The sequence below is a fragment of the Condylostylus longicornis genome, unplaced genomic scaffold (assembly GCF_029603195.1).
Source record: "Condylostylus longicornis isolate FDR11 unplaced genomic scaffold, ASM2960319v2 ptg000040l, whole genome shotgun sequence".
NCBI lineage: Eukaryota > Metazoa > Arthropoda > Insecta > Diptera > Dolichopodidae > Condylostylus > Condylostylus longicornis.
Genome location: NW_026578009.1, coordinates 8,795,643 through 8,821,638, shown reverse-complemented (window position 1 = coordinate 8,821,638; position 25,996 = coordinate 8,795,643). Strand labels below are relative to the sequence as shown.

Sequence of the window (25,996 nt, the reverse complement as noted above, 5' to 3'; positions counted from 1 at the left end):
GTATATAATTTTATATGTATGTACTTATATGTATTCTACCTTAGACACTATTTAGTTGAAAAACAAATATCTGAGGTTTATTACAAATATTAAGACAAAGCTTTAAATAGTTGTGCTTTTACAATAATTAATTCCAATGCTTTTCCATTCTAAAAAAAAAAAAATTAAAATTTTAATTTTTTCGGTTTCATTTCCAGTTTTTTAACCGGTGCCTTAGTTTTCTGTATGTGTTATAATACATACGTACACTGAAAAAAAAATGCATAGCAAATTTTGTCATATTTTATGGTAAGGTGTTTATAGTAAATTTTCATATAAAATGTGGTAAAAATTTTCATATACCATATGAAATCCTACTATTTTATAGCATCCCATACAACATACATAGCAAAATTTACATATGGTAAAAGTTGTTATATGTATAGCTAATTTAGCTATGTTATTATCAGGAATATCACAATAAAATATAGCTGAACAAACACAATATTTTTTTACAGATAATGCTATAAAATATAACAATATCCTTTATGTATTATATGAACAAAAATAATGTTACAAAGTAGTTTATACAATATTTTTATAGTAACTCATACAATATTGTAGTACAATTTGCATATGGTAGAAATTGTTATATGGATAGCTAATTTGGCTATGTTACTATCAGAAATATTGCAATAAAATATAGCTGAAAAAAGACTAATTTTTTTATAGGTAGCGCTGTAAAATATAGCGCTAAGAATAAATAAGAGAAACAATAATGTTATATAATAGTATACACAACAATTTTTTGGAAAGAAAAGTTCGATTATAGTTCAAGACGCTAAAGTTAATTCAACTATGTATTTTATATTATAAATGACATATATTGTATGTATGTCATTATAAAAAATATTACCATAAATTACATATGTAAAATATCTGAAGAAAGTTTCCCTATAAAACACAATAAGTTATTATAAAAAAATAAGAGTATTTTATTTAACAGAGTGTTAAATATTTCTTGAAAATCAAAGACGTTTAAAATTAAATGTACATATGTATGTATGTATGTAGTTCAAATATTTCAATTTCAGAGACCTACTATTAAGCATAAATATTCTTACAAAAAATAGATATACAAAAATTGTTTCATATTAAAACAATAACAAAAATATTTTACTGTTTGTGAATCATGACCGTCAGGAATGTTTTTTTCTCTTTTTTAACTTATTTCTTGTTATTTACTAAGAATTTAGAGAAAAAAAAAATAGACCAAAAAATAGCCACATACATACAACATACATGCATATGTATTAGCATACATAAGAAATTTGTAGCGATTAGTGAAGCAATTTCAAAATACAGAGTTGGCTATATGGATGGACAAGTGTTCATTTTTTATAATTACGTACATATATCAGTATTGGCATAAGTATATGTATGTAGTTACTTTGCTTCCAAAAATCAAAGTATATCTATTCAATAAGTAATTCAATTCGTCCAATGCCATTAGTTTTCGTTTGCAAGTTACTTCCAAATTCTCAAAATATTCAATTTTTATTTAGAAATAGATGAAAATAAGATTTGTGTAGGTAAGAAAGAAACAAAATATTCCAATCAAACGAGTGAAATAAAAGTAAATTAAGTAGATAAAAATTTTGTTATTTTTATGTTGATAACAACAGAATTTATTTTTCATAATAGCTTAGTATGTTACTTTTCATTTTAAGTATGTTACTTTTCATTTAAACATATATCTACTGCTTTTATGCGAAAGCATTTGATATACGTTTAAGCCTTCATGTACACATGCATGTACCTGGTATAGCAGATACACAGTATCAGGTAATGATATAGAAATAATGCGATTTTATACTTAAACGTACATACAAAAAAACGGTAGACCTCTACTGCCTACCCTTTCCTCTCCCAAGAATTCCTATGTGTATAAAAATGGAAATAAGAAGGTATACAATAGGCTTAACTCTTTTAGCTAAGGGAATTTTTGGTATACAAATAGTGGTGAATGATTGCATCAGTGTGATGTAAACGCAGAGTCGAATTACTTATTAAAATAGACATACTTTGCTAAAAATGTCAATCTTATGCACATATTGATACAAATTTGCTTATTAAAATTGCTCAAATAAATATTCGTCAAAGTAACACAAAAATATTGTACATACATACATACATAAAAAAGAAAGCGAAATCTGATTTTTTCATAATGTTTTTTTAATTTTTCGAAAGAGCTAATTTTAAGACTGTTTTCATAACAAGAATAAAAAGGTTTTTAAGCTAAACATTTCTCCTTCTATTTTTTAATATGTACAAACATATGTATGTATATACATACATACATAATTATATTTTTATAACATATCGCACTTTAATTATTAAAAATTTTTTATTTTGGCTTGTTTAAAAAATTTGTTATAGAGTAAAAATTATTTTACAGCATGTTAAAATGAATAAACGACCAAGTTTATTTATGTATTTGCCAATTTTATGTTGAAATATGTACATAAGTATGTATGTGTTTATATAATACTGCAAAGCCTTATATGTATGAGCATTTTTGTATTTGCATATTTGCCAGTACGTAGGTACGAATGTTAAATTGACGACAGGTCAAACCATATCATATTCAATTTACAATACTTGTGTTTATAATAGGGATGGCACAGAAAAAAAAGTATCCTAAATTTTTAAAGAGAGTGACATGGAGAAAATTTGAAAAAAAAATTAAAATTTTAATTTTTGCTCTTGTATGTATGTAAATATAAATTAAATAAACTAATTATACCCTTTCTTTTCACAACATATGTACATATGTACATACATAAAAGTAAAAATATGCCATTAAAAATGGCACTACCGAAGATATATTTTATTTTTAAGGGCATATTTTGGCTTTTAGGTGTGTTGTATGGCAGGCAACAGAAAAACTGAAGAAATTAATTAAAAAACTGAAATAAGCATTTACCTTTTTGCATAGAGGTAAAAATATTAATTTACTGAAATTATTTTTGAATTTATAAAATTTTTCGAATTTTCAAAACAATGAATGTTTTAGGTAAAATTAGTAAACCTGCACATATCATATTGTCAACCCTGTTTACAACAGGTTCATACTCGATTGTAGAATAGATGTGTATGTATAACTCAATATGCATACAAATATTGAGTATGTATGTATACATATATTTTGCGTTTTGCTGTACATTAACATAATAATGTTATTTCAACAAGAAAGAATGAAAATTTCTTATTCTTATATTATAGTTTTAAGAAATGTCAAATTCTAAAAAGAAAATTCAAATGCGTATGAAACCTTTACTAAAATTAAAAATCTCAATCAATTTTCTAAAGTATAATTTCCAGCCGATTTCACAATTCCCTCCTTTTTGACAATGTATCAAATACTTATTCGCATAAACAAACTCTGGGTTATTTAGAAAATATGTTTTAGTATAAGTAACGTAAGGTAAGTATACAAAACTGTGGCATGAATATCTCAACAGGTTCAGAAATTCTTTTGTACTTACAGCACTTTTAACACAGTTGAAAATAATCGTTCTTACATACTAAATAATAAATGTGCAAATTTTTAAAATATACATATGTAGGTGATATGTATGTATAGTTTGACATTTCTTTTTTCTTTATTACATTTCTATAATGTATTAATCATTATCTAACAATTTATTTAATTGATTAAACAATTTTATAAAAGAAACGATCTTATTTAAAGAAACTGAGGCTGTTTCTATGTTTGGACCGCGCTGATTCGTAAGTGAATCAATTGAATACCTCCAAACAACCTTTCAAAATTTACAAATATCGATTTATGTACCTATGTACATGTTAATGCAAAACATTAAATGGAAAACGATATTAATTATAAAAGTTAAGAGTAAATTATAATTAAAATTTAAAATTTATCGAAACTACTTCCGCAATCAATCCGTAAAAAAAAAGACATTAATTAGTTTGTTTAGGATATAATATACATATGTACATAATAATATGCACACTCTGTTCCTTTAATTGAAAAGTATTTAAATAATTTAGCATCATTCATAATATCTATTTAATATGTTATAAAATGTTATGCTCAACAATTTTTTTATAATGTATTGTACATTATTATTTTTTCTTTTTATGGAGTAAAGGGTTAATTTTTTTTTTTTAAGAACAAAGGGTTAAAAAAAGTTAAATAATGTTGTGAGTTTATTATTTTCTTTATTGTTTTCTTTCCCTTTCCAAAAACTAAGTTGTGAGAAAGAGGAAGAAAACTTTGTTAATTATTGGTGGAGTTCTAACGGAAGACAAATATTTTTATAATTTTTTGTTTTTATTTCTTTTGTCACTTTTTGCTCTATGAAGATATTGCCAACATTTTTTAATATATGTCGTTCTTACCTTAGGATTAAAAATTATTTGTATAAAGCATTATTATTTTTTATGGTCTCAATTTTATAACTAATATTTAAAGGAGTTTAGAAATGGAAAATACTATTTTTAGTAATATTTTTTTATTAAAAAAGAATGTAAACATAAAACTATCGACAAATGTCATATTTTTGACTATTTTTGCTTAACATTTTAATAAAAATAAAAATATGCAAAAATTTTGGAAAAAGTGTAATGGTTTTAAAAATTAAAAAAAAAATTATTTATTTAAATAAAAAATAAATTTTAAAAAATTATAATCAACTAAATTCTCTATTCCATATAAAACTGAAACTCATTCCATTATCATCCATATGGCAATACTATTTGCAACATCAAATATCAACCAAATATGTTCTGATCAGTCCAACAACAAAACGTCCAAAAAAAACAGTTACCTCTGAGTTTTTGTTTTTTGTCAGTATATGTATGTACGCTTTGCTCGCATTTTTGTCAGTTATATTTTATTGGTTGTGAAAAGTGCGCGCATCTCGTGTTAACAAGTTTTTTTCGTAAAGTGTGAAGTTTTTTTGTTTGAATTATTTTCGGAATTAGAAAAGAAATAGTGCTTTAAAATTAAAAAAATAATATTACTAAATAATAATACTTTACATTATTAATCATTAAATTAATAATATTAGTTCAAAATAAAAAAAACTAAAGATTACATACATACATAAGTACATGTTATTTGCCATTATAATACTTGTACGTATTATATGTATATTATATTATTCTATATATTATCTTACATTATATTATATACATATATATATATATATATATATATATATATATATATATTATATATTATACATAATATTATATTATTTCATACAAATTATATTATTATATGTATACATACATACATACATCCGTGCAATGGACACAAAAGAATTTTTTGAAGGAAGTTTTGAACCGTTGGGGCTTTCCTTATTTACTGGATATTTTTTTGAGTAAGTAAAAAATTCCTTTTACTTTTAAGAATTTAGTTAAGAGTGGCAATCTAATTTTTTTTTTGAAATAATACTTAATATTTTGCATATTATTATGTTAATAGTATATACGTACATACCCACATATCGTCGGCTTAATTCTAATTCTAATAGCAAATAACTCATTTTTCTCTACTTTACAGGAGACAAAAAAAAACTATTTTGTGACAATATTTTATATGGTTGCTTGTGAATGTTTTTAGTTAATTTAATGTTTAAAAAGAATTTTAATTAGAATATAACGTTTATTTACCTTTCATTGATATATTTACCTAGAAGAATGAGTTACAGGAAGTTATGAAAAAATTTATGACAAAAATGAGTTGTTTGCTATTAGAATTAAGCCGACGATATGTGTATATGTAAGTGTACTGCATGTTATAACGTGTACTATGCTTATGCTTATTGTATATGGACGCCAGGTTTACCAAATATAATATAAAGATTTATTTGAAATGAGATTAAAATTACCCGATTTTTGTTTAATTAAAAAATTTGTTAAAATTTGTATTATTATTATGAATTTTGTTGCATTGACATAATGCTAAAAACCTTCAACAAAGATGTTTTTGAAAAGAAATTTTTATTTCTGAAAACTTTAAATTTTTTTTTTGATTACGTCACAATTTACAATTTTTGAACATAAACTCATATAAATTAAAATTACCTGAGGTTTGGTAACCGTGATGCAGCCATAAATACGTATTTAATAGCTAAAATTTTTTTGATTTAATACAAAATTTTAAAATTTAAATATTATATTTTAGCGGAGGAGTACACAGTTCAATCTTTTAAGTGTCTACACTACGAAGAATTGAAAAATTTTCTCCCAAAGAGTGGACTATGACAACTTTTCTGGAGCGCGTTTCAAAAAGAATTTGGTAATTTAGAGGTAAGTGAAAAAATTGTCTTCATTAATTTATTATTTGTATAGTAGCAAACATTTTTAGATTACTATTTTGTTTTTGATTTTTTAAAAAACTTTAAAAAAATATTTATTGAACCTTGTGAAGGGTATATTACTTTTGGTATAGACATATGTTTAAACATTTCTACATACATAACTTTGCTAAGCGCCAAATTTTTCGTTGTTTAATTATAGGTCGCATATATTCTAGAAGTTTTTATGAAATGGCTTGACAGGTTCGGGTACCTGCCGTACAACTCCAACAGCTTATTTTAAATATTTAAGAAAATAATAAAGTTAGGTTCGTAAGATTTAGCATTTATGTGTCCAATTATAGGTCACATATATTCTAGAAGTTTTTATGAAATGGCTTGACAGGTTCGGGTACCTGCCGTACAACTCCAACAGCTTATTTTAAATATTTAAAAAATAAATAAAGGTGAGTTTGTTTTTTTATTTTTTTCATTTATGAGGTACTTGTTTTTTTCTATTTTAACATTGGAAAATTTTTGAAGAAAAATATTTTTATAAAAAGCTAAAAGTAATAAGAAGAGGTTTGTTTAATTAATTCAAAAGATATTAGAAGCAAAAACAATTGTTTTGTTAATATGAAAGTTTTAGTCTTTATCTCTTGTATTAATTAATAAATTTATGATTTTAAATATCTTTTATTTAAACAATTAATATTATTATTAGAACATATTATTACTGAATAAATTCACAATATTATTTTTTTCGAAATTATTAAGTTTTGTGAAAACATTATTTTTATTTTTCCCAAAAAAATATTGTAGCAATATTTTAAGAAAAATATTTTAATACAAATATCTTTTTATTTACCTAGATGATATTCAGTGTTCTTACGTATTTGTGAATGACGTGCTTTATATATTGGATAGGCCATTAGCCGCCATTGACGTTTGTTTCAAAATAATACATGCAGTAAATGCGGAATATCAGCAGGACTGTGAAATTATTTGGATGTTTTTGCAGAAGTTTGTGTACGAAATATCCACGAAATATGATAAAACATGCTTTAACTTGGCTGCGTAAGTCAACAACTATTTTTTTTCCTCTTGGCAGTATGATTTACAAATAATTTTTTGATACAAAATTTGATTGGTTGTTTAGCATATTGTTCAATTATTTGCATTTAAACTTATTACTAGTTAAACTAATTCAAAATATATCAGTATTATTTAAGCTTTACCAAAAAAAATTTTTCATCGAACTTTTTAATAATATTAACAAGAATATTAATTTGAACTTACATCCGACTAAAATATTATTTATTTGAAACAACTTTTAAATAATGGATTGCTTTAAATGTTCGGCAAAAGAATTTAAAAATGTCAAAACATTTTTAAAACACGTTTCATATTTTCATAAAAATTAAGCTATTTTTATTGATTGATTTTTATTGGTTGAATATACCGATAAATTTGATTTATTGAGAATCGATGAATATTTACATATACATATTTACATAAAATTAAGTCGGAAAAGTATGTGTTACAATAGTTTTTTTATGTTTCAATTAGTCGTTAACAAACTTAGTATCAATTTTTGAAAATTTTGTGAATATAGTTTTGCTTTTACATATATCTTTCGTAATATATATCAAAAATAATAAAAATTTAATTATGTAAATGAAACAAATCCTTCAAAATTTGATAAAATAGAAAAGAATTGCTTATCTGAAAACAAATTTTTTTGTTATATGTAAAATGATAATGTAAACTATACTGTTTATTACAAAATATTTAATATGTATGTGAACTATGTTAAAAAACATTTAAACTATCTTAAATAAACTGTGCATCTAACTATCTTAAAAAACAATATGCACAATGTATAAAATCTGAAAAAAAATAATAAATATAAATATATTCAATTTAAGAAATACGTTACCTATATTGTGAAAAAATGTAAATGATTTTATAATGTAAAATAAATCTAAAATTAAATGTAAAATAAATTCTTATTTATTAATAAAATTACCAGAGTTTATTTTATAACAAATTTTTTAATAATTTTAGCACTTTTAAACTATAATGAAGATAATTGTAATATAATATTGGGAATATCGAAATTTATCATGTATATAATAATTCTTTCAATTACCCGTGCTATGTTTAAAATTTCCATTAATTTAACATGATAATATCTGCTATATTTATGGTAAGGATTCATAGTTTATTAAGAACTCGCATAGTTATTGCAAAGATTACAATATTTTTCACGTGCTACTGTTCTACATATGTTACCAATACACGTTTTTCATTGCATAATTTACAATATATATAGCAACCGCTACAATTGTTAATAATGAAAAATGGTACGTTTAATGCAATTTTTTCATATTTTATATAGTAGTGTTTCCGAAATGCATATGATATTCTGCAATTTATTTATACTAAATATGACAACATTCATAGTACTGTTTACTATTTCTCATAGCACAATTTTCAATACTTTTAGCATTTTATACTATAATGCAAATTAATAAAATACATGAGGTATAACAAAATTTGCTATATTTATAGTAATCATTGCAATTACGTGTAACAACAAGCGCTATGTTTATTAAAACTTTCGTTATTTTGTATGACAATATCTGCTATATTTATGGTAAGTATTCATATTTTTTTAAGAACTTGTACTATTTATTATAGTAAAGATGGTAATATTTTTCATATTTTACCCTTGTACACATATAACCAATGCACATTTCCCATTGTACAATTTACAATATTCATAGCAATTACTACAATTGTTAATAACGAAAACTGCTATATTTGATGTGAGTTTTGCATATCGTACATGACATTGTTTGCTAAATTTATATGATATTTTACAATATATTTATATTTAATATTGCAATATTTATAGCATTATTTACTATTTCTTATAGCACATAATACTGTTATACATAGTAAATAATGCTAAGGTGTATTAGATATATGAACATTTAATATAGGAAAATATACTATATTTTTAGTAAATGTGGCTATTTTGTATGGAAATTATTTGCTATAAAAATGTAGCAAATACAGCTATACAATTCCACTATCCCAAAATATCCTATGTATATGGTAAAAATTGTACATAAATTATAGCAACGGCAGTCATATTTTTTTTCAGTGTATATACACATATTTATATGTATTATAAAATTTATATTTAATATGCTACCTATTAGCGGTTTATAAAACATAAGCAGACAGAAATATTATAATACTCGTATTGTATACATTCATATGTACATATTTACAAGAGTCCACTTAAACTTACGTATATATGCTTATGTATACATTCAATCAAAATTTAACAATTCTGATACTTAAAAAAAACACAGTCTAACCACAAATGAAAAATAAAAAAGCATTTTTAAATTTTCAAAAAAAAAAAAAAGGTAAATAACGTTATAAATTTTTAACATACGTCCAAGTTAAATTATTAACTTAACAAAAGGTTTTCACACACATGCAAACTTTATTTGTTTAACTTGGCTATATACATTTATAAATTTAATTTGTATACTAACACATCGATTAAACATATTCAATATTATCATGCCATATTATTGATTTTATCTTAAAATTTAAGATCTTTTATTTCATAAGAGCAAATTTAAAAAATTCGTAAACAATGGGGCTTATTCCGAAAAATTAAACTCTAACTAATAAAGTGAACATTTAAAGTGAAAATTTTTAGAAATTTATCATAATTACTTAGACAGAAATCATTTGTGTAAACAAGTTTGCGATAAGTATCACTACAGTTTTTGAGTTGGGATTTACTTCCAAAATAAACGCCTTTGGCTATCTCTATTTATTCTATCATAGACAATAATTATTTTAATATTTTAATAGCAAGTTAATAATGCTATATAATTTAAATTGAATTTAATCAAAATTTTTTCATACTTTTAATGTATCTAAAAATTAACAATTTGTGGTCATAACTTATAACAAGCTAAAATATAAAGTTAAGATTCAGTTTTAAAAATTAAAAATACAACTTTGAACAATAGGGCAATAAAGTTCTTTTCCAATGCTTATATTTTAAATAACTAAACAAAATATAAAAGTTTTCCTAACAAATATGACTTTTATGACATATCATATACGTATGAGTTCATATTGGAAATTTTAATTATTTACATTCTATTTATAACAAATGATACAAATTATTCAATTAGCAGATGTAGTTGAATAACAAGTGAAAACAATTAATGTTTGGGGAAAGAAATCAATAACATACGTTAAGTAACTGATTATTTTACTTACATATTTAATTATATTAGTCTAGGGAGTTAATTATGTAAGTTCTAAGCAACTTTAAAACTAGTGTGGTATAAAAATATTTGTGCGGCAAAGCGATGTAGATTTTAATAAAGAATTAATTGTATAATAATAAATTATTATTGCTATGACAAATATAATTATTATTTCAATTAAATTAAAGGTTTTTTTAGTTAACACTTATTTTTTTCGCATTTTTTTTTTATAATAACTAGATCAATTGAAATTTTTATTTGGATAAAATTTACTTTATGCAATAAAAATTTGTAAATACTTAAATTTATAGATAATTATAAATAAAGTATATTTTTTTTTCAGTTTAGTTTTCCTTTTATTTTTGTTTTATATATCTGCGTTATTCTTAATAATTGTTGATGTAAAATTGAATAAATTACTATATCACCAAGAAGATGCTCGAACAATATTTTTAAAATATTAATACTATTACAAATTTGAAACTCAATGACAAAAATTCTTTTGATATTTATTATAATTTATTTCAAGTTTTGGAAATACATTTTACTTATCAACTAATCGCGAAAATCTAACAACGTATCTGGAACGTGTACTTAAATTCTTATTTAAATATATTAAACACCATCTGGTATCGATAGCAGATTTGCTAAACAATATTGAACGTCTTTATTCCAAATATATTATATGCGAAATAGTGACCCAAAATAGAATTCTTCGATTGAACCAACTAAAACGTTATCGTAACTAGCATTTTCGCATAAAACTATAAATGTCAGCAATATTGATTCAAATAAAAATTACATGTACCTTTAAGTATTTGTAACTCTTATTATTTCATTTCTATTTAATTTAGGAATCTAATACATACATACTTTACAAATGACTTATTATTGCTGTGCATATACATATTTTCTTTAATTTAACATAAAAAACAATTCGCACTTGGTAACTCTACTAAAGAAAATTCAAAAAATATATCATATAGCTATAATCTGTATTTATAGATCTTGGCATGTACGTTAATATTAAGTATATAAAATGTCTTAAAAGAAAGACATACTTAAACGAATAACTAAAGAAATATAAAAAGCAGAAAAAAAAAACTTAAAATAAAATTTCAAACAAACGTTTCGAACGTTAGAAACCTGTTTGATTCACACATCAGACATTCTTAAAATACAAATGTAACTTTTGTTATGATGCGATTATGGGTGCTTAATTCTTGAAAAGTATTTAAAACGTACAAAACTTTGTTATTTTTGAATGAGAAAAAGTTGATAAGTTAAAATGTATTTTGAAACGTTTCTTTCTCAAAGTGAAAAAAATTTTCAAACAAAAATCATTTTGTCATTATGGTTATAATTAAAAGATTTTTATTTCTGCGGTCTCAAGAGTAAGTACATTCAAAGTAAGTATAGGCTTTTTCTAAAAGAATTTATAAATATGTATAAAAAAAATTTCAGATCGATTAATGAAATGTGTATAAGAAAAAAACATTAACACAAAATAATTTATAAATGTAACGTACCTATTTAAGTATACTTATGTATGTAAAATTAGAACTGTTAGAGAACTTATCTGTTAGAGAATTCCAACCAAAATATGTATGTATTTAAAATAATTACTTATGGATTTAGAAAAATATTCAATTTAGAATTGCATTGATACAAACTTTAAATTTGATCTTTGAAAATTTTCTATAGCATTTGATCCAATGTGGTTCATCGCTTCGAATCTTTCCGCACATAAAAATTAAATCTTAAAATTATAACGAGTTTATAGTATACGTATAGTAAGTTTTCCAAACTTCTTTTTGTTATTAAGTAATTTGTAAATACTACTCACTTATTATAATATTTTAGCAGAAATACCTACATACATACATATTTAAATTTATTTAAATTCGATATCATTTTTATAGCTGCTGTCCTTCCTTACTTTAATATACAAATACACATGGGTAAGGCATGCCTATACTTATACTTAGATAATAAATAAAAAGTTTTTATAATTTAAATTAAAATGTTTGCAAAATATGAACAAATTTCGAAGAATACTTTTCAAATTTTAAAATAAATACAATGTTAAAATTATTCCACTTTAGGTATATTCACTCAGGACCATGTTAGGAGCTTCGGCCTTGAAACGTGTTATTTGACTTATCTTCTCGTTATTTTTTTTTAGTAAATATTTATATATGTATATAGAGAAAAAAGCATCTTATCAAATTGTTAGAAAATATTACTATAGAATATAATATACTAAACAAAAATAAAAATTTATATAACTATAATTTTAAATACATAATTTTGTACACATAGCTTATTTAAGAACTGAATTAGATAGACGAATAAAACCAAATTAGGAGCAAGTAAATTTTTAACGTTTCGAATTTAGGTTTTTTTCATTCTAAAATTTAAAAATTAATAATTTTACCTTAAAAATTTGTTTAAAACCTATATCAAAACCAAACTATGTAAAAACAAAGAAAAAAGTTTATATGTCAAACATATACATATATATATAACATGTATATTGCTGGGTTTAATCTTATAAAATTTAAACATATAAGTAGTGTATTTTATGTTAGAGATGTAAAAAATAAAATAAATAGGTCCAAATTATAGCCGTTTACGTTATAGTTTTTTAGTGTATTTAAATTTATATATACTTAAGTAACTATTTATTTATTTACTTATATGCACAAGTGTGCAAATATTGACATATTAAATAATACTAAAAAATAAATTAACTCAGACCATAGTCACTTAAGTATATCTAGTTATATCAGTCTGATAATAATAAATGATACCAGAATCGAAATTTTTGACATCCCTTATTTTAAAGTATAGGTTTGTTTTTTGGAAGAATAATAAGTATGTCGAAATTTTAATAAAAAATTTTTATAAAAAATTCAGTCCTCAACTAAATTTGTGAAATAATGAAAAAATTAAATGAGAATAATGGAAATGAATAATAACATTAAGCATGAAATTATTTACAATTTAATAATGAATGCCATTTTTATTTAAAAAATACTAGGTATATATACATATATAATTAAATAACTACTTAGATTGCCTTACTAAATACAACTGAAAGAATATCTTTAACATTAAATTAATATATAACCACATAAACAATAACTAACAATGTTATTTATATTAATTATGTTCATAATAAATGAATTTTAATAAATCCAGGGATTGTGAAGCGGCACATTTCCATTATTCTCATATTGGAAAAAAAATCGTTTTATTGCATACAGGAAGAGAACAAAAGCTAAAAGAAGCATAAACATAACATAAGATACATATATATGGTTAACAATATGGTTCACTGTTACCGTTATATTAATATGCCGTTATAATAATTTCCGATTAGAAAAGGGACACGTATCATTATTCCTTTGATTTTATAGAAATTTTATCCTATAAAACTTATAAATAGTTTCGAAGATTGAAGTGTGGACAAACAGAGTAAATTTAGTAAGCATTTCTATCTTAATTTTAGAAATAACAAACATTATTATCTCACAATTACATACTTATTTCTCTCTCAAAAAAAAATTATCCACTGTGTAATGTAAATTAATGAAACTTCAAGATAAAAAATAAAAAAAATATGTAAAAAATATCAATTTCTAACTCACACATAAATATACTTAACACTCGACTGTACTAAATATTTATGTTTGTATATCAAATATGCAAAACTAATATGAATATTTCATTTTTTAGGATAATATTTTATTTAAATCAAAAATTTGATTAATGTCTGTATATTTAAGCAATGTATTTATATCAGTATAAGTAATAAAAATACAGGGTGTTCGAGACTCGATGTTGCTCCCGAAAAGGAGTGGTAGATGTCCTTTAAAAGAACAAAAAACACCTAGTAGCATTTTCGTTCTCGTGTCACGAATTCTCAAAGTTGAAATTTCTGAAAACTGTCTAATTTGAACATTTTTATTACTTAATAGGTTAGGAAATATAAAAGTTCAATCCAACTTTTGGTACACATTTTGAAACTCACAAATCGTATGGAAAAGCTTATTTTCATTTGCTTTTTTTTCTTTAATTCAATGTTAAATTTTCATTCGCAGGCACAATATTTCTAAGAATTTTTAGAAATATTTGAAAGACAAACACATATTTCCCGAGGTATCAATAAAAATTTCAAAAAACGGTTTTCAAAAACTCAAACTTTCAGGCCTCATAGCTCGAGAAGGGACGCCCAGAAAGCAAAATATTAATATAGGTATTTGTTGTTTGTCTGGTAGGATTCTAATATTCTGCTGGCGAAAGTGCTATCGAATCTGCGACACATTGTATAGTTACGCTCAAAAAATTATAAATTCTTACTGATAAATTACATATATAAATTTATTTATTATCATATGTAAGTACGTTTAGTTATATGTATAAGTATATACACAGTTATGTACATTTAAAGTTATAGGCACATAAGCAGTTATTTACAAATGAATTTGAATTTTTTCCGCAGATAACTATACATAAATAATACAATATATGTAATTGTACATAATGAGCTGGCATACAAATGAGTCAGATAAAATGTTATTTAATATCAGCCTAACGATAAGGAAAAAGGACAAAAAATTTAATCAGGCATCATGTCAAAATTAGAAATTCTCATTGAAGCTTAAAAAAAGTGCCGGTCGAATTTGTGAGACTCAGAACTGTGAAACAGTAAGTAACAGATTAATATTTCAAAAATTTTAAAAATTAGAATTTTAAACTTTTTAAATTAAATATTTAAGAATTTTATAAGAACAGCAGATTAGTAAAATTTTCGATATTTAAAGAAACATTGCGGATTAGAAAATTGTTAGTACTTAACGAAAATATTTTATTTTAAAATATAAGCGAGTGCTTAAACAATAAAGTCAAAAAAGTCACATTAAGCATTTTCAAAAAAAAATTTCCATCTCAAAATCTCAAAGGACCAAAAATTAATGATAACCATGAGTCACTATTTACGCGCAACATGCTACAATCACGCAGGACAATATAATGTATGCATTATGAATGTAAAAAACCATTCATTACACATCATATATAAAAATAGACCAGAGATTTTTACTGCTTTCGTAAACTTAATGTTAAAATAACTAAAAACTTATGACGTCATTTAAAAAATTCCGCCATAAGTATATATTAAGTTAAGAATTTAGTATTCTTAACTTAATATAATATGACGGGATGCTATTTTAACGTTACAAAAATTGAATTATAATTGTGGAATACTTTTTTATTTATCAAAATAATATTAAAAAAGGAACAAACTGAACTAAGTAGCTATCATTCAATTGAATTGAATTAAAATTATTATCAGTCAGCTTAATTATAAATATTCACATCCTTGTCATTAAATAAATTTTATGTAAATATATTTGTTCTAAAATAGTTAGAACAAATCAAACTATATAGAAATAAATAACCCCATTAAACAATTCAAAAAAAATATTTTAATAACAATATTACTACTTTCATTATGGCACTTAATTTATAAACAAATTAAAAACTTCTTAAATTTTTCACAATAATTCCACATTAATTTTTAGTGTCATTAATATTTTCTCACAAATACAAAAATAAAGACCATTATCTATATTTTCATGTATACTCGTATAAGCAGTCGAGACTTATGACTCAACCAAGTACACGTGCTATTGAAAAAATATTATTCTACTATAAATTAAGTATAAATAACATTCCGAACACAAAGCTTAAAATTCTGAGCTCCTAACAACAAAATTAAAATTTGTGAATTGATTAAACTTAAAACAAGCTTTTAAAATAAAAATATATTAATTAAATATGTACATGCACACACGCACATTATAGCATATATGATGAAATAATAAAAATATTTAAAATTTACTTATAATTTATATTATGTATGGGTCAAAATTTAAAAGTTTGCACAAATGAATTTTTTTTTTTTCCAAATTATTTTTTTAGAATTTTTTATTAAAATAATTTTTTTATAGTTGCCTAATATATAATGTACAATCTCCTCAAGTGGTCCGGAGGTTTTGTAAATATTTTAGAAATTATAACCAAAAAAGTAAGCTCAGGTTTGAATTTAGTTCAACTACGTTACCGATAAAAATATCTTAAATTTTTCGATCTCTTCAATGGAAATTATTATTTTCATATTTTACTCTCATTTGTAATTAAAGTTATAAATAAATTTATTCTGTAATATTGAAAAATCATTTTTATAAAAAAATAAATTATAAGTTATTTCAACTGTGTTACTAATTTTAAATTTAAAGTTTTTATTTTTAAAATAAAACTATTTAATAGTTTTTTTCTTGCAGGAATTTTTACATAACTGTTTTAGAAATTAATTTTTTATTCTAAAAATGTCCATAACAAAAAAATTAAGAGCTTAAATTTGAAGAAAAAAGTTTAAAACAATATTTTTTTTTGATTTTTTTTGTGACAAAACAGTAACGCAGTGGAAAATATAGTAACACTGTTGAAAAATTTGATTCAGTCTTCAGTATATTAACAAAAAAAATTAAAACAAAAACAGTAAATTTCATGCTGTTGTTTAATATGCTAAGATATTAACTTTTTTCCTCTCGATGAAGTTGTATATATTCGGTTAAGTTTTTCATTTGCATTTTTAACAATATACATATTTAAAATATAAATAGATAGTGGCATTTTGTATAATAATCAATAAAATATGTTATCGCCTATTTGTATGTAAAATTATTAAGAATTTATTCACCAACTTAGAGTAAACTGCCTTAAAAATCAACTTTCTTACCATGTCTTCAGTAGTGTTACTTAAATTTAGTAACACAGTTGAACAGTAACGCAGTAGAATATTTTAAAATAAAAAGTATATTAACATAAAACTACAACATATTTTTGCATTTTAAAGTATACAGTTGGTTAGTTTACTTGGTTTGCTTAATAATATGTCACTTTTTTGAATTTTTAAAAAAAATATTTAAACAAAAACCACGTAACACAGTTGAAAAAAGCGTTTTACATTCACGGCAAAAAAAATTCAAACTATCTCCAGCGATGTGTTTGGAACAACATTCACCACTAGCCCGAACAGACTTATTGCGTATTCTTTAAAACAAATAATGATGCCAAAATATTTAAAAAAATGATTAATTTTAAAAAATTTTATGATGTAACATAGTTGAAGTAACGCAGTTGAACAATTCTAGTGACACACTTTTTTTCTGTTAAAATTACATTAAAATAAATTAAAACTTAAAAACTAATTTTTGATTTTTATTTAAAAATAATGAAATAATTTTGCAATGTAATTTAAAATATATCCTTCTGTGGGGGAAGTTCATGAAAATTTAAATTGAAAATTAAAAATGTGGTCTGTGACAAGTTTCATTTATATGAAAACAGAAAACGCGCTCCGACAATTTTCCAAAATTTTCCAAAAATACTTACTTTTGCAATCTAAAATTTTTTTTTATTTAAAATTAAAGATTTTATAATTTTTATTTTATTAATTAAAATTTGATTTATTTTCTAAAAAAGTATTTATTTAAGCTTACTTTTTTGTGACGCAAATGTGCTAACTTTTAAATTTTCACCCGTATACCTATATAAATAAACTGGCTATTTTTCGTTAAAATTGGATTTTATAATAAATATTAAGCTTTAAGTCAAAAAATTAATGTAAGGAATAATTTTGAAATAGCAGATTAATGAATAAACAATAATTTATAAATTAATTAATTTAAGAAATTAATATATTGAAATAATTAAATATAATATTTAGACAATACAGTTTTTATATTTTATTTTGAAGAAGATTGCATTAAACTAAAACTAAATATTTAAATTATCAGAACATTATATATTATATAAGTGTACTTAAGATGACGATTAATAAATAAAGACTTTAACTTAAAGCTTACATAATTTTTAGTCAAATAAAAAAATTTACGCCAGCCCATTCGCCAATAATATAATCTAAACACATATGTAGTTTGGTACGGGTATAAGAAATTTTTATGCTAAAAACCTTGACATTCAAAATTGTATTTTAGTTAAAAATAAAGTTAAAAATTTTCTAACAACATTCTAATTTATGAAACATTTGGAAAAACTTTCAAAAATTGCTTAAAGTTATTAATCGAAATCAATATTTTATATTTGATAAATAGTTAGGAATAAATATAAATTTCAATTTTACAAGAAAATTCATTTATACACATAAAGAATGTCAAAACTCACATTCAAAAAATGTTAAATTCAAAATCTAATTAGCAATCAAAATGAATTTTAATCGCTAAATTTTCTGGATTCAGAAACAGTCTTTAAATTTGCAAAGTTTATGCAAACAAAATATAATGTTGAGCTTTAAAATTTAAGTATACTTGTTTTAACAATAAAATTAATGATTATTGTTAATGAAATAATGCTAAGTATGCATACTTAATTCCAACAATGAAATTAATTAATTAAAAATAAAAAATAGATTATTTTTAGTTTTGAAAAAAGTTTAATACATCGACGTTAGGAATGTTAAAAAAAATGTTATAAATAAAGTTTGGGTCTAACACTAATCTAAAGAAATTTTTAAGTATTTTTAAAATAAAAATTCCCTTTAGAATGTAAAAATTAAAAAATAATAATAAAATCAACAAATTGCAAACTATTTGTCCTTCTTGTTGATTTTTTTATACTGTAAGTGATGTAAAGAATTTTAAAAATTCAAAAAACTTCAAATAATTTATTACTGACTTCCTTAATAACCTTGAAATTAATAATTAAAGTAAATAAATATTTACTAAATCACCTAAATTAATTTTATTCCTAATCAGAATGAAAAATTCTCCATATCACATAATTTTAAAACGAAAGTAAAATTTTATGAGTAAGTTTTTTTTTTTATTTTTAATCTGAAATAGTTATTTAATTGCCTTATTATACATACATATATTCTTACTCATATTTAGTTTATGTAATATTATATATTGTATAATTAATCACATATATATATATGCAAGCATATAAAATTCGTCCTCCCCAAACGATTCATGCAATTATTGATAAATGTTTTGCATTTATCAATTTTTAAACACTTGTTTTCATTTCAATTATCACAAGAAAAAAATAAAAATAACAGAAAATATTTTTTTTGCTTTTAATCAGAAATAAACACATTCTAAAAACTAAAAAATTAAAAATTGCATATTTAATTGGGATTTTGAAAGAAAACCTCCCACAATTTCATAAAACATGATATCAGAATTTGAACATACATATTTTATATTTATACACATATGTATACACACACACATAATATATATATATATTTACTTATATACCAGCAATACTTATGTACTCAAGTAAATTATGAAAAAAAAAAAAATACTTAATATGATAAGGCTATCAGACTATATTTTAAACAAGAAGTTCTTTTTCATTATAATTAAAAAAAAAAACAAAGCAAAATGCTTTCAGCTATCGCTTTTTTTTTTTGGTCATTCCAACTGTGCAACTAAAATACTTTTTCAAAATTCCTCTCGGTACAAGAAAAAAATACCAAAATTTCCTCATACGGCTTTCCTCGTCTGATGGAAAAGCAACATTACTGGAGTATGCAGAAATGCTATGATCACTTATTAGTTTTATAGTTTTCGCATTATTCGAAATAACACATCTACACGTGAGACCGCCTCCTTAATTTAATTATTTGTGGCTGTTATTTAGGTAAAGTTTGAAACTGGCTACTAACTAATAGAGCCAATAAATAACCTCAAATTAGTTTCAATTTGATTTCAATTTTCCAAACGACTACAAATTAGGCAAATTGATTTGACAACAAAGCTTACTTTAATATTTGCGAATGCGAATTGTAATATTTTTAAAGCAGAACATTACAGAATGTCAATACAGTCCCATTTTGATAACAATTCAATTTCAAAAAACTTAATTTGGAATATTTCCGTATTTAAATTAATATCTATCATATTATTCGACGTCTTCAATATTAAAAATTCAGAAATATTCTTAAGCTCTAATATACAGTGCTTACTTATATGAATAATAAAATTTAAGATCGTCTGACAATAAAAATTCGACTGTATATTGGCATCAGAAAAATAGCAAAGTTTCGATACTGAATGGAAATTATCAAAAAAAGCAGTTTGCACAATTAATTTTTAGATTAGAACCTTTATAAATAACTAAGTACCTAAATGCTTATCCAATTTTAGTATGAAAAACATAAATTATTGCAAGAAGAAATTAAATTTTGGAACAAACTTTTTTGAAAAGTAAAATTACTTATAATTATAAATTTTATTTAACAGAATTTTGGGATGCGGCACAGTCTATATCTATAGCAAAACCTTATTTTTAAAAATAAGTACATATTAAATCTAAATAAAGAAAATTTTAGTTAGACAATGCGATGTGTTGTTCGTAAGGAACAACTTGTACCAATTGTAAGGAACATTGATATAACTTTTTTGTAAACCAATAAGTATCAACAGCATAACTACATAGTAACTAAGTATTAGTTTAATCTATCTTTATCGAATCAAAATATTAATCCATCTTTATCGTAGAACAATTTAATATATCAAAAATACTTTTAAATACTTGTTGTAAAGTTGCAAAATATAAGATTGAATAGTTAAGTGTACTCGTATATTATTTTCTCACTTTTACATTGTTTATCTTTTTTTACTTTCTTCTTACATTTTTACATTAAGAATCTTTCAAGTCATTAGCCCCATACTCTAGTATCTTAGTTTTTGTCTGTAAAGGCCAAAAAGATCAAAGAGAAAATAAAATTAAATATAATACATGAGTATAGGTATATAATGTACATACAAACATAATCAGTCACATACCATATACATGTAGATATCAATATATATATATATATATATATGTATATATATATATACCCACATATAATATGATATTATTAATTTTTTATTCTTTTTGAATTTCTCAGCTTTTTATTTATGAAATTAAAATGTAAATTTGTAGAATAAAATAAGAAAACCAAAAAACAAGTTTACTTTTATCAGTGAGGGTCAATATAATGGAAAAAAAAAAGAATTTTTTTTCTCTTCACATTTTTTTTAATTCGGTTTTATTTTTAATATTATTGTGTCCATATTTTACAATTTGCTTCTTTCCTTTTTTAATTTGATTTTTTGTCTGAAACAGAAATAAAAACTAAAATTTGGAAAAATAAAATTTTTAAGCTGGTCTGACCTGGCTGAATTATCTATCCCTACACCTTGAAAATATAAAAACAACTATATAAGTATTTATTCCTACACCCAACTTTATTTTTTAAACTATTTAATATAACTTATATGGCAGGTACCCAAACAATTGCAGCTATTCCATTAAAATTCTCACAATATAATTGGGCACGCGTTTACAAAGTTTCATAGAAATATCCTTATTAGTTTCTGAAATATTTCAAAAAATCTCTTTAAGTTGTATGGCAGTTACTCGAACACGTTCTTCAAATTGTTTAAGTTACAATAGCACACGGCCTTGGCAGAGAAGAATCAATTTATGAAAGTTTGATGGTGTTTTCTTTATTACTTTTTAAGTTATCATGCAATCGAACTAACGGACGAACGGACATGTATAAATCAATGCAGAATTTTACGAGTAAAAACATATACGAGTATATGCATGTTCATAACACAGGCGACTCATTCAAGCTGTTATAAACTCCATAATAAAGTGAATAAACCCTTCGCGAAAGTACAAGGTATAAAAAAAAACTTCTCACTTAAGTATTTATAAGTACCTAATTGATAATCTGAACATGATTCACAAAGGTAAACGAATAACTTCAAGTTTCCTTTTAAATTATTTTAATAAACTTCTTAAAATATTTTATTATTAATCTGTAAATTTAAAATTAGTTAGTAAGTATATCGAAAATCAAAACAAATTTTAAAAATTAAATTACATACTGCAAAAATAATTTAAATGAATATGGAAGCCTTGAAAACTTAACATTTCTCTTTAAGTACTAAAAAATAATAACACAGTCTTCTTATAAGATACATTTGTTAAAATCAATAAAAACTATAACTAATCAATATTCTGTAGTCTTTGATTTAATCCTTGACATAAATAAAATTTCATGCATAGTTCTTTTAATAGTACAAAGTCAAATATGTATATATATGCATATACATATATGAAATTAAATACCTAGGAAATCAAGTATTAAGTATATGAACGGTATTATGGATAGGTATTAAATAAATAACAAAATTTTAAATTATATACCTAAATGAATTCTTTATGTAATAAATTTCAAACTTCTTCATTTCAAATTTTTAAAAACATAGGTATATATTTGAAAATTATTTCTGGACAAGTAGATACCTACCTATATTCATATACATATACAAAAGTAATGTTTAATTTAAATACACAACTTTGTTCAAATTAGGTGGGTCGGCACTTAACTAATAATAGATAAGTAAATAAGTAGAAAATCATGAGAGGCTGTGACAATCAGAGGAAAGAACTTTCTTTGTGCATAACGCTCTTTAAACCACTACCATTTACAAGTAAGTAGGTATATATATATTCTTGCCCATCTGTAACATTACAAGTCGTTCTGTAACAAAAAGCAATCACTCTCAGTAAAATTATAAACTATTTGATTCATTTGAACTTGAAATTTCGTGAAAATAACCAAAGAAATTCAAAATAATTTATATGTAAATATATGTATGTAGGTGCATAGGTTAGCCATTTAATTATTTAGTAGATGACCTAAATAGTTTATCTTCTTTCTATTGATGAAAAATATTATTGACGGTGACGAAAACTGACTAAAAAAATTAATAAAATTTATTACAAACGAATAAAAATTAAACAATGTTTACACTAACTATTAATTTTTTAGACAAGTAATTCATTGATTTATTATAAATTTAGTTTTAAAAACTACATAAATAGGTAGATGGGTGCCTAGGTATACCTTAAAATAAAGAAAACAATTTAATATAAAATTAAATTTAAATTTTTCTTTTATATTTTTGATAATGAACTACTTATAAGCAGATATTTATATTTAAAAGAGCTACTTTAAAAACTTCCCTAAATCATAAGTAAATAAGTAACTGCCTAGGCATCAATACCTTGATAACTGCACACAGTTACTCTTATATGTTTGCTTTTAGCTAAGTTCTAATTTACAAAAATTGCACATAACATAATATTATTTATTCCCAAATTTCTTATATATTTTTTATTGTTACATTGTACTTATTTATAAATACAATTTATTCATTCAAGATTAGATAATATGTATATGTATGTAAATATGTACATTGTAATAAATATTTATTTTGTGTGCATGAATGAATATTTGACATATTATTATGAATCATTCAATAAATTTAATTGAAAATTTTCAACTAATACCTATATACATAGGTATACAGCTATAGGTATAAAAGTATAAGTATTCATATTATTCTGAGTATTAGAACTTAGCTACCAATATAGGTTATCTAGTTAGGTTTACCTATATATGCATCTATATGTATAATAAAAAGGATTTTGTAATGCATTTTAAGTACCATCTATAGTTTAAAATTAAAATATATGCGTTTAAAGATAAATGTTACAAAAAATATATTTATAATAACAACTTACAATCCAAATGTTTCTTTTTAGGTGCAATCATCTCTTCAGTAGTTGCTTTACAAACAGATTTTGCGAGACCTTGGCCTGCTAAACTATGTCTAGCAGCCAAAAGTCTATCATTGATTGTTTGCCCTGCCATAGACATGATGATGGCTTTATATTTTAAATCTTTTTTCCTCGTATTACAATAAATGAACGGAAAAAGAATGTTTTCTTATAAAAATAAAGAAATTGAAAATAAATAAGAATTATGTTGGTGTTTTAATACTAAATAAATTTAATTATATATTAATATTTTTTAATATATTTAACTATTTTATTTTTCAAACATTTAATATGTCCATGTATATATTTATGTATATTTACTATATACACATTTAAAATCTTTATTTATTTCAAAATTTATATCACTTTTTCACTATTTTATTTCTCTATTATTGAATAGAAAAGCTTTTTTCATTACTCTTTTTAAAAAAAAAAATATGAACTATAGGGTACTATGATAATATTTATACACTACACATATCTTATTTATGTATGTATGTATGTATATATATATATATTTCACTGCGAAGGCTATTATAAATTATATTTATACATAAGTATGCACAATTTTGAGTTTTAATAATTTTTTTTTGTTACATACATACATACATATGTTACGATTACAAATGTTTTTTTTCTATTTTTTAATTTTTAATGACAATTCACTTTAAATTTTATAATGAAAATTTAAAATTAAAATGCAATGATATTATGATATTCAAAATTTTAATTAAATAAATCAAATTATTTTTCTTTTAAAAATCAATAAACCTGTTTAAATTTAGAGAGTTATAGAATTAAATTCTTGCTTGTGCCAATTCTGCATTAAAATATGAATTTTTTTTGGTTAAACACTCAACGATTAAAGATTTTACATGAAAAATAAAAAAAAATTTTACATTTTTACATAATGTAACTTGAAAATCTTGTTATATTGATTTTTAAACATAAATTTTTTTCTATTGAACTAAAAACATCTCTTCAAAATGAATATATTATCACCGCTCCCATTAGTTTAGGTCTTTATACAAAAATATTCCAAAAGAATTTATTCTTTGTAAGTAGGTATTTAAATCGATGAAGATGACGTTTTCCAGAATGGCTTCTTCTTTGATATTTTTTTCTTCAGTACTACAAGAGAAGTTTCTAATCCGATGAATTTTTTATAACTTAAAACGAAAATTCTAAAATGTATTTTTGATTTTTATTATTTGAATATATGGCGTTTAATGTTTTAATTAAAATCCGTTTTCAATAAATTAAAAAATAAATACTTGTTTTTTTTTTTTTCTGTATTGAGAAAATTTTCTACAGCAGAGAATTTTTTTACTTATTTATTTTTTATTTTTTTTATACTAGATATAAAAATTCTTCGCCACTCGCAATGAACGACGTTTGCGCTTTGTAGAATCCAATTGGAAAAATGGCATTTCATTTCAACCTACAATAAAATTGCATGTACTGTTGTGGAAATGTAGCTGTGTAGTTTATATATCAAATGTCTTTTTTTGACAGTTGTCAAGATTTCATGTTTTTAAATTTATATTATGTGTGCTGCCAGTGCAAATTACCAAAATCTGTGATGTATAGTCGAAAAATATATAGCAAATTTACTAATAATTGAAAATTTTAGTAAAATAATAAATAGTAATAACA

The 25,996-nt window shown here is 22.8% G+C and overlaps 1 protein-coding gene across 30 annotated transcripts in view; it reads right to left on the bottom strand.

Annotated features, from left to right (window-relative positions):
• The window catches only part of LOC129609892 (phosphatidylinositol-binding clathrin assembly protein LAP), an 86,493-nt gene extending 60,754 nt beyond the window's left edge, over positions 1-25,739 (bottom strand). For 20 of the 30 annotated variants that reach the window (XM_055522109.1, XM_055522112.1, XM_055522108.1 and 17 more), the window contains exons 1-2: positions 25,112-25,739; positions 24,305-24,759 (exon numbers count right to left, since the gene is read on the bottom strand). In XM_055522109.1, coding sequence (XP_055378084.1) covers positions 24,305-24,440 — 136 coding nt within the window. In that variant the 5' untranslated portion in view covers positions 24,441-24,759; positions 25,112-25,739. Of the gene's footprint in view, positions 1-24,304; positions 24,760-25,111 lie in introns of those variants that run through there. The other 10 variants (XM_055522125.1, XM_055522129.1, XM_055522102.1 and 7 more) reach the window with 9 other exon arrangements.
• Between the last annotated feature and the right edge of the window lie 257 nt (positions 25,740-25,996).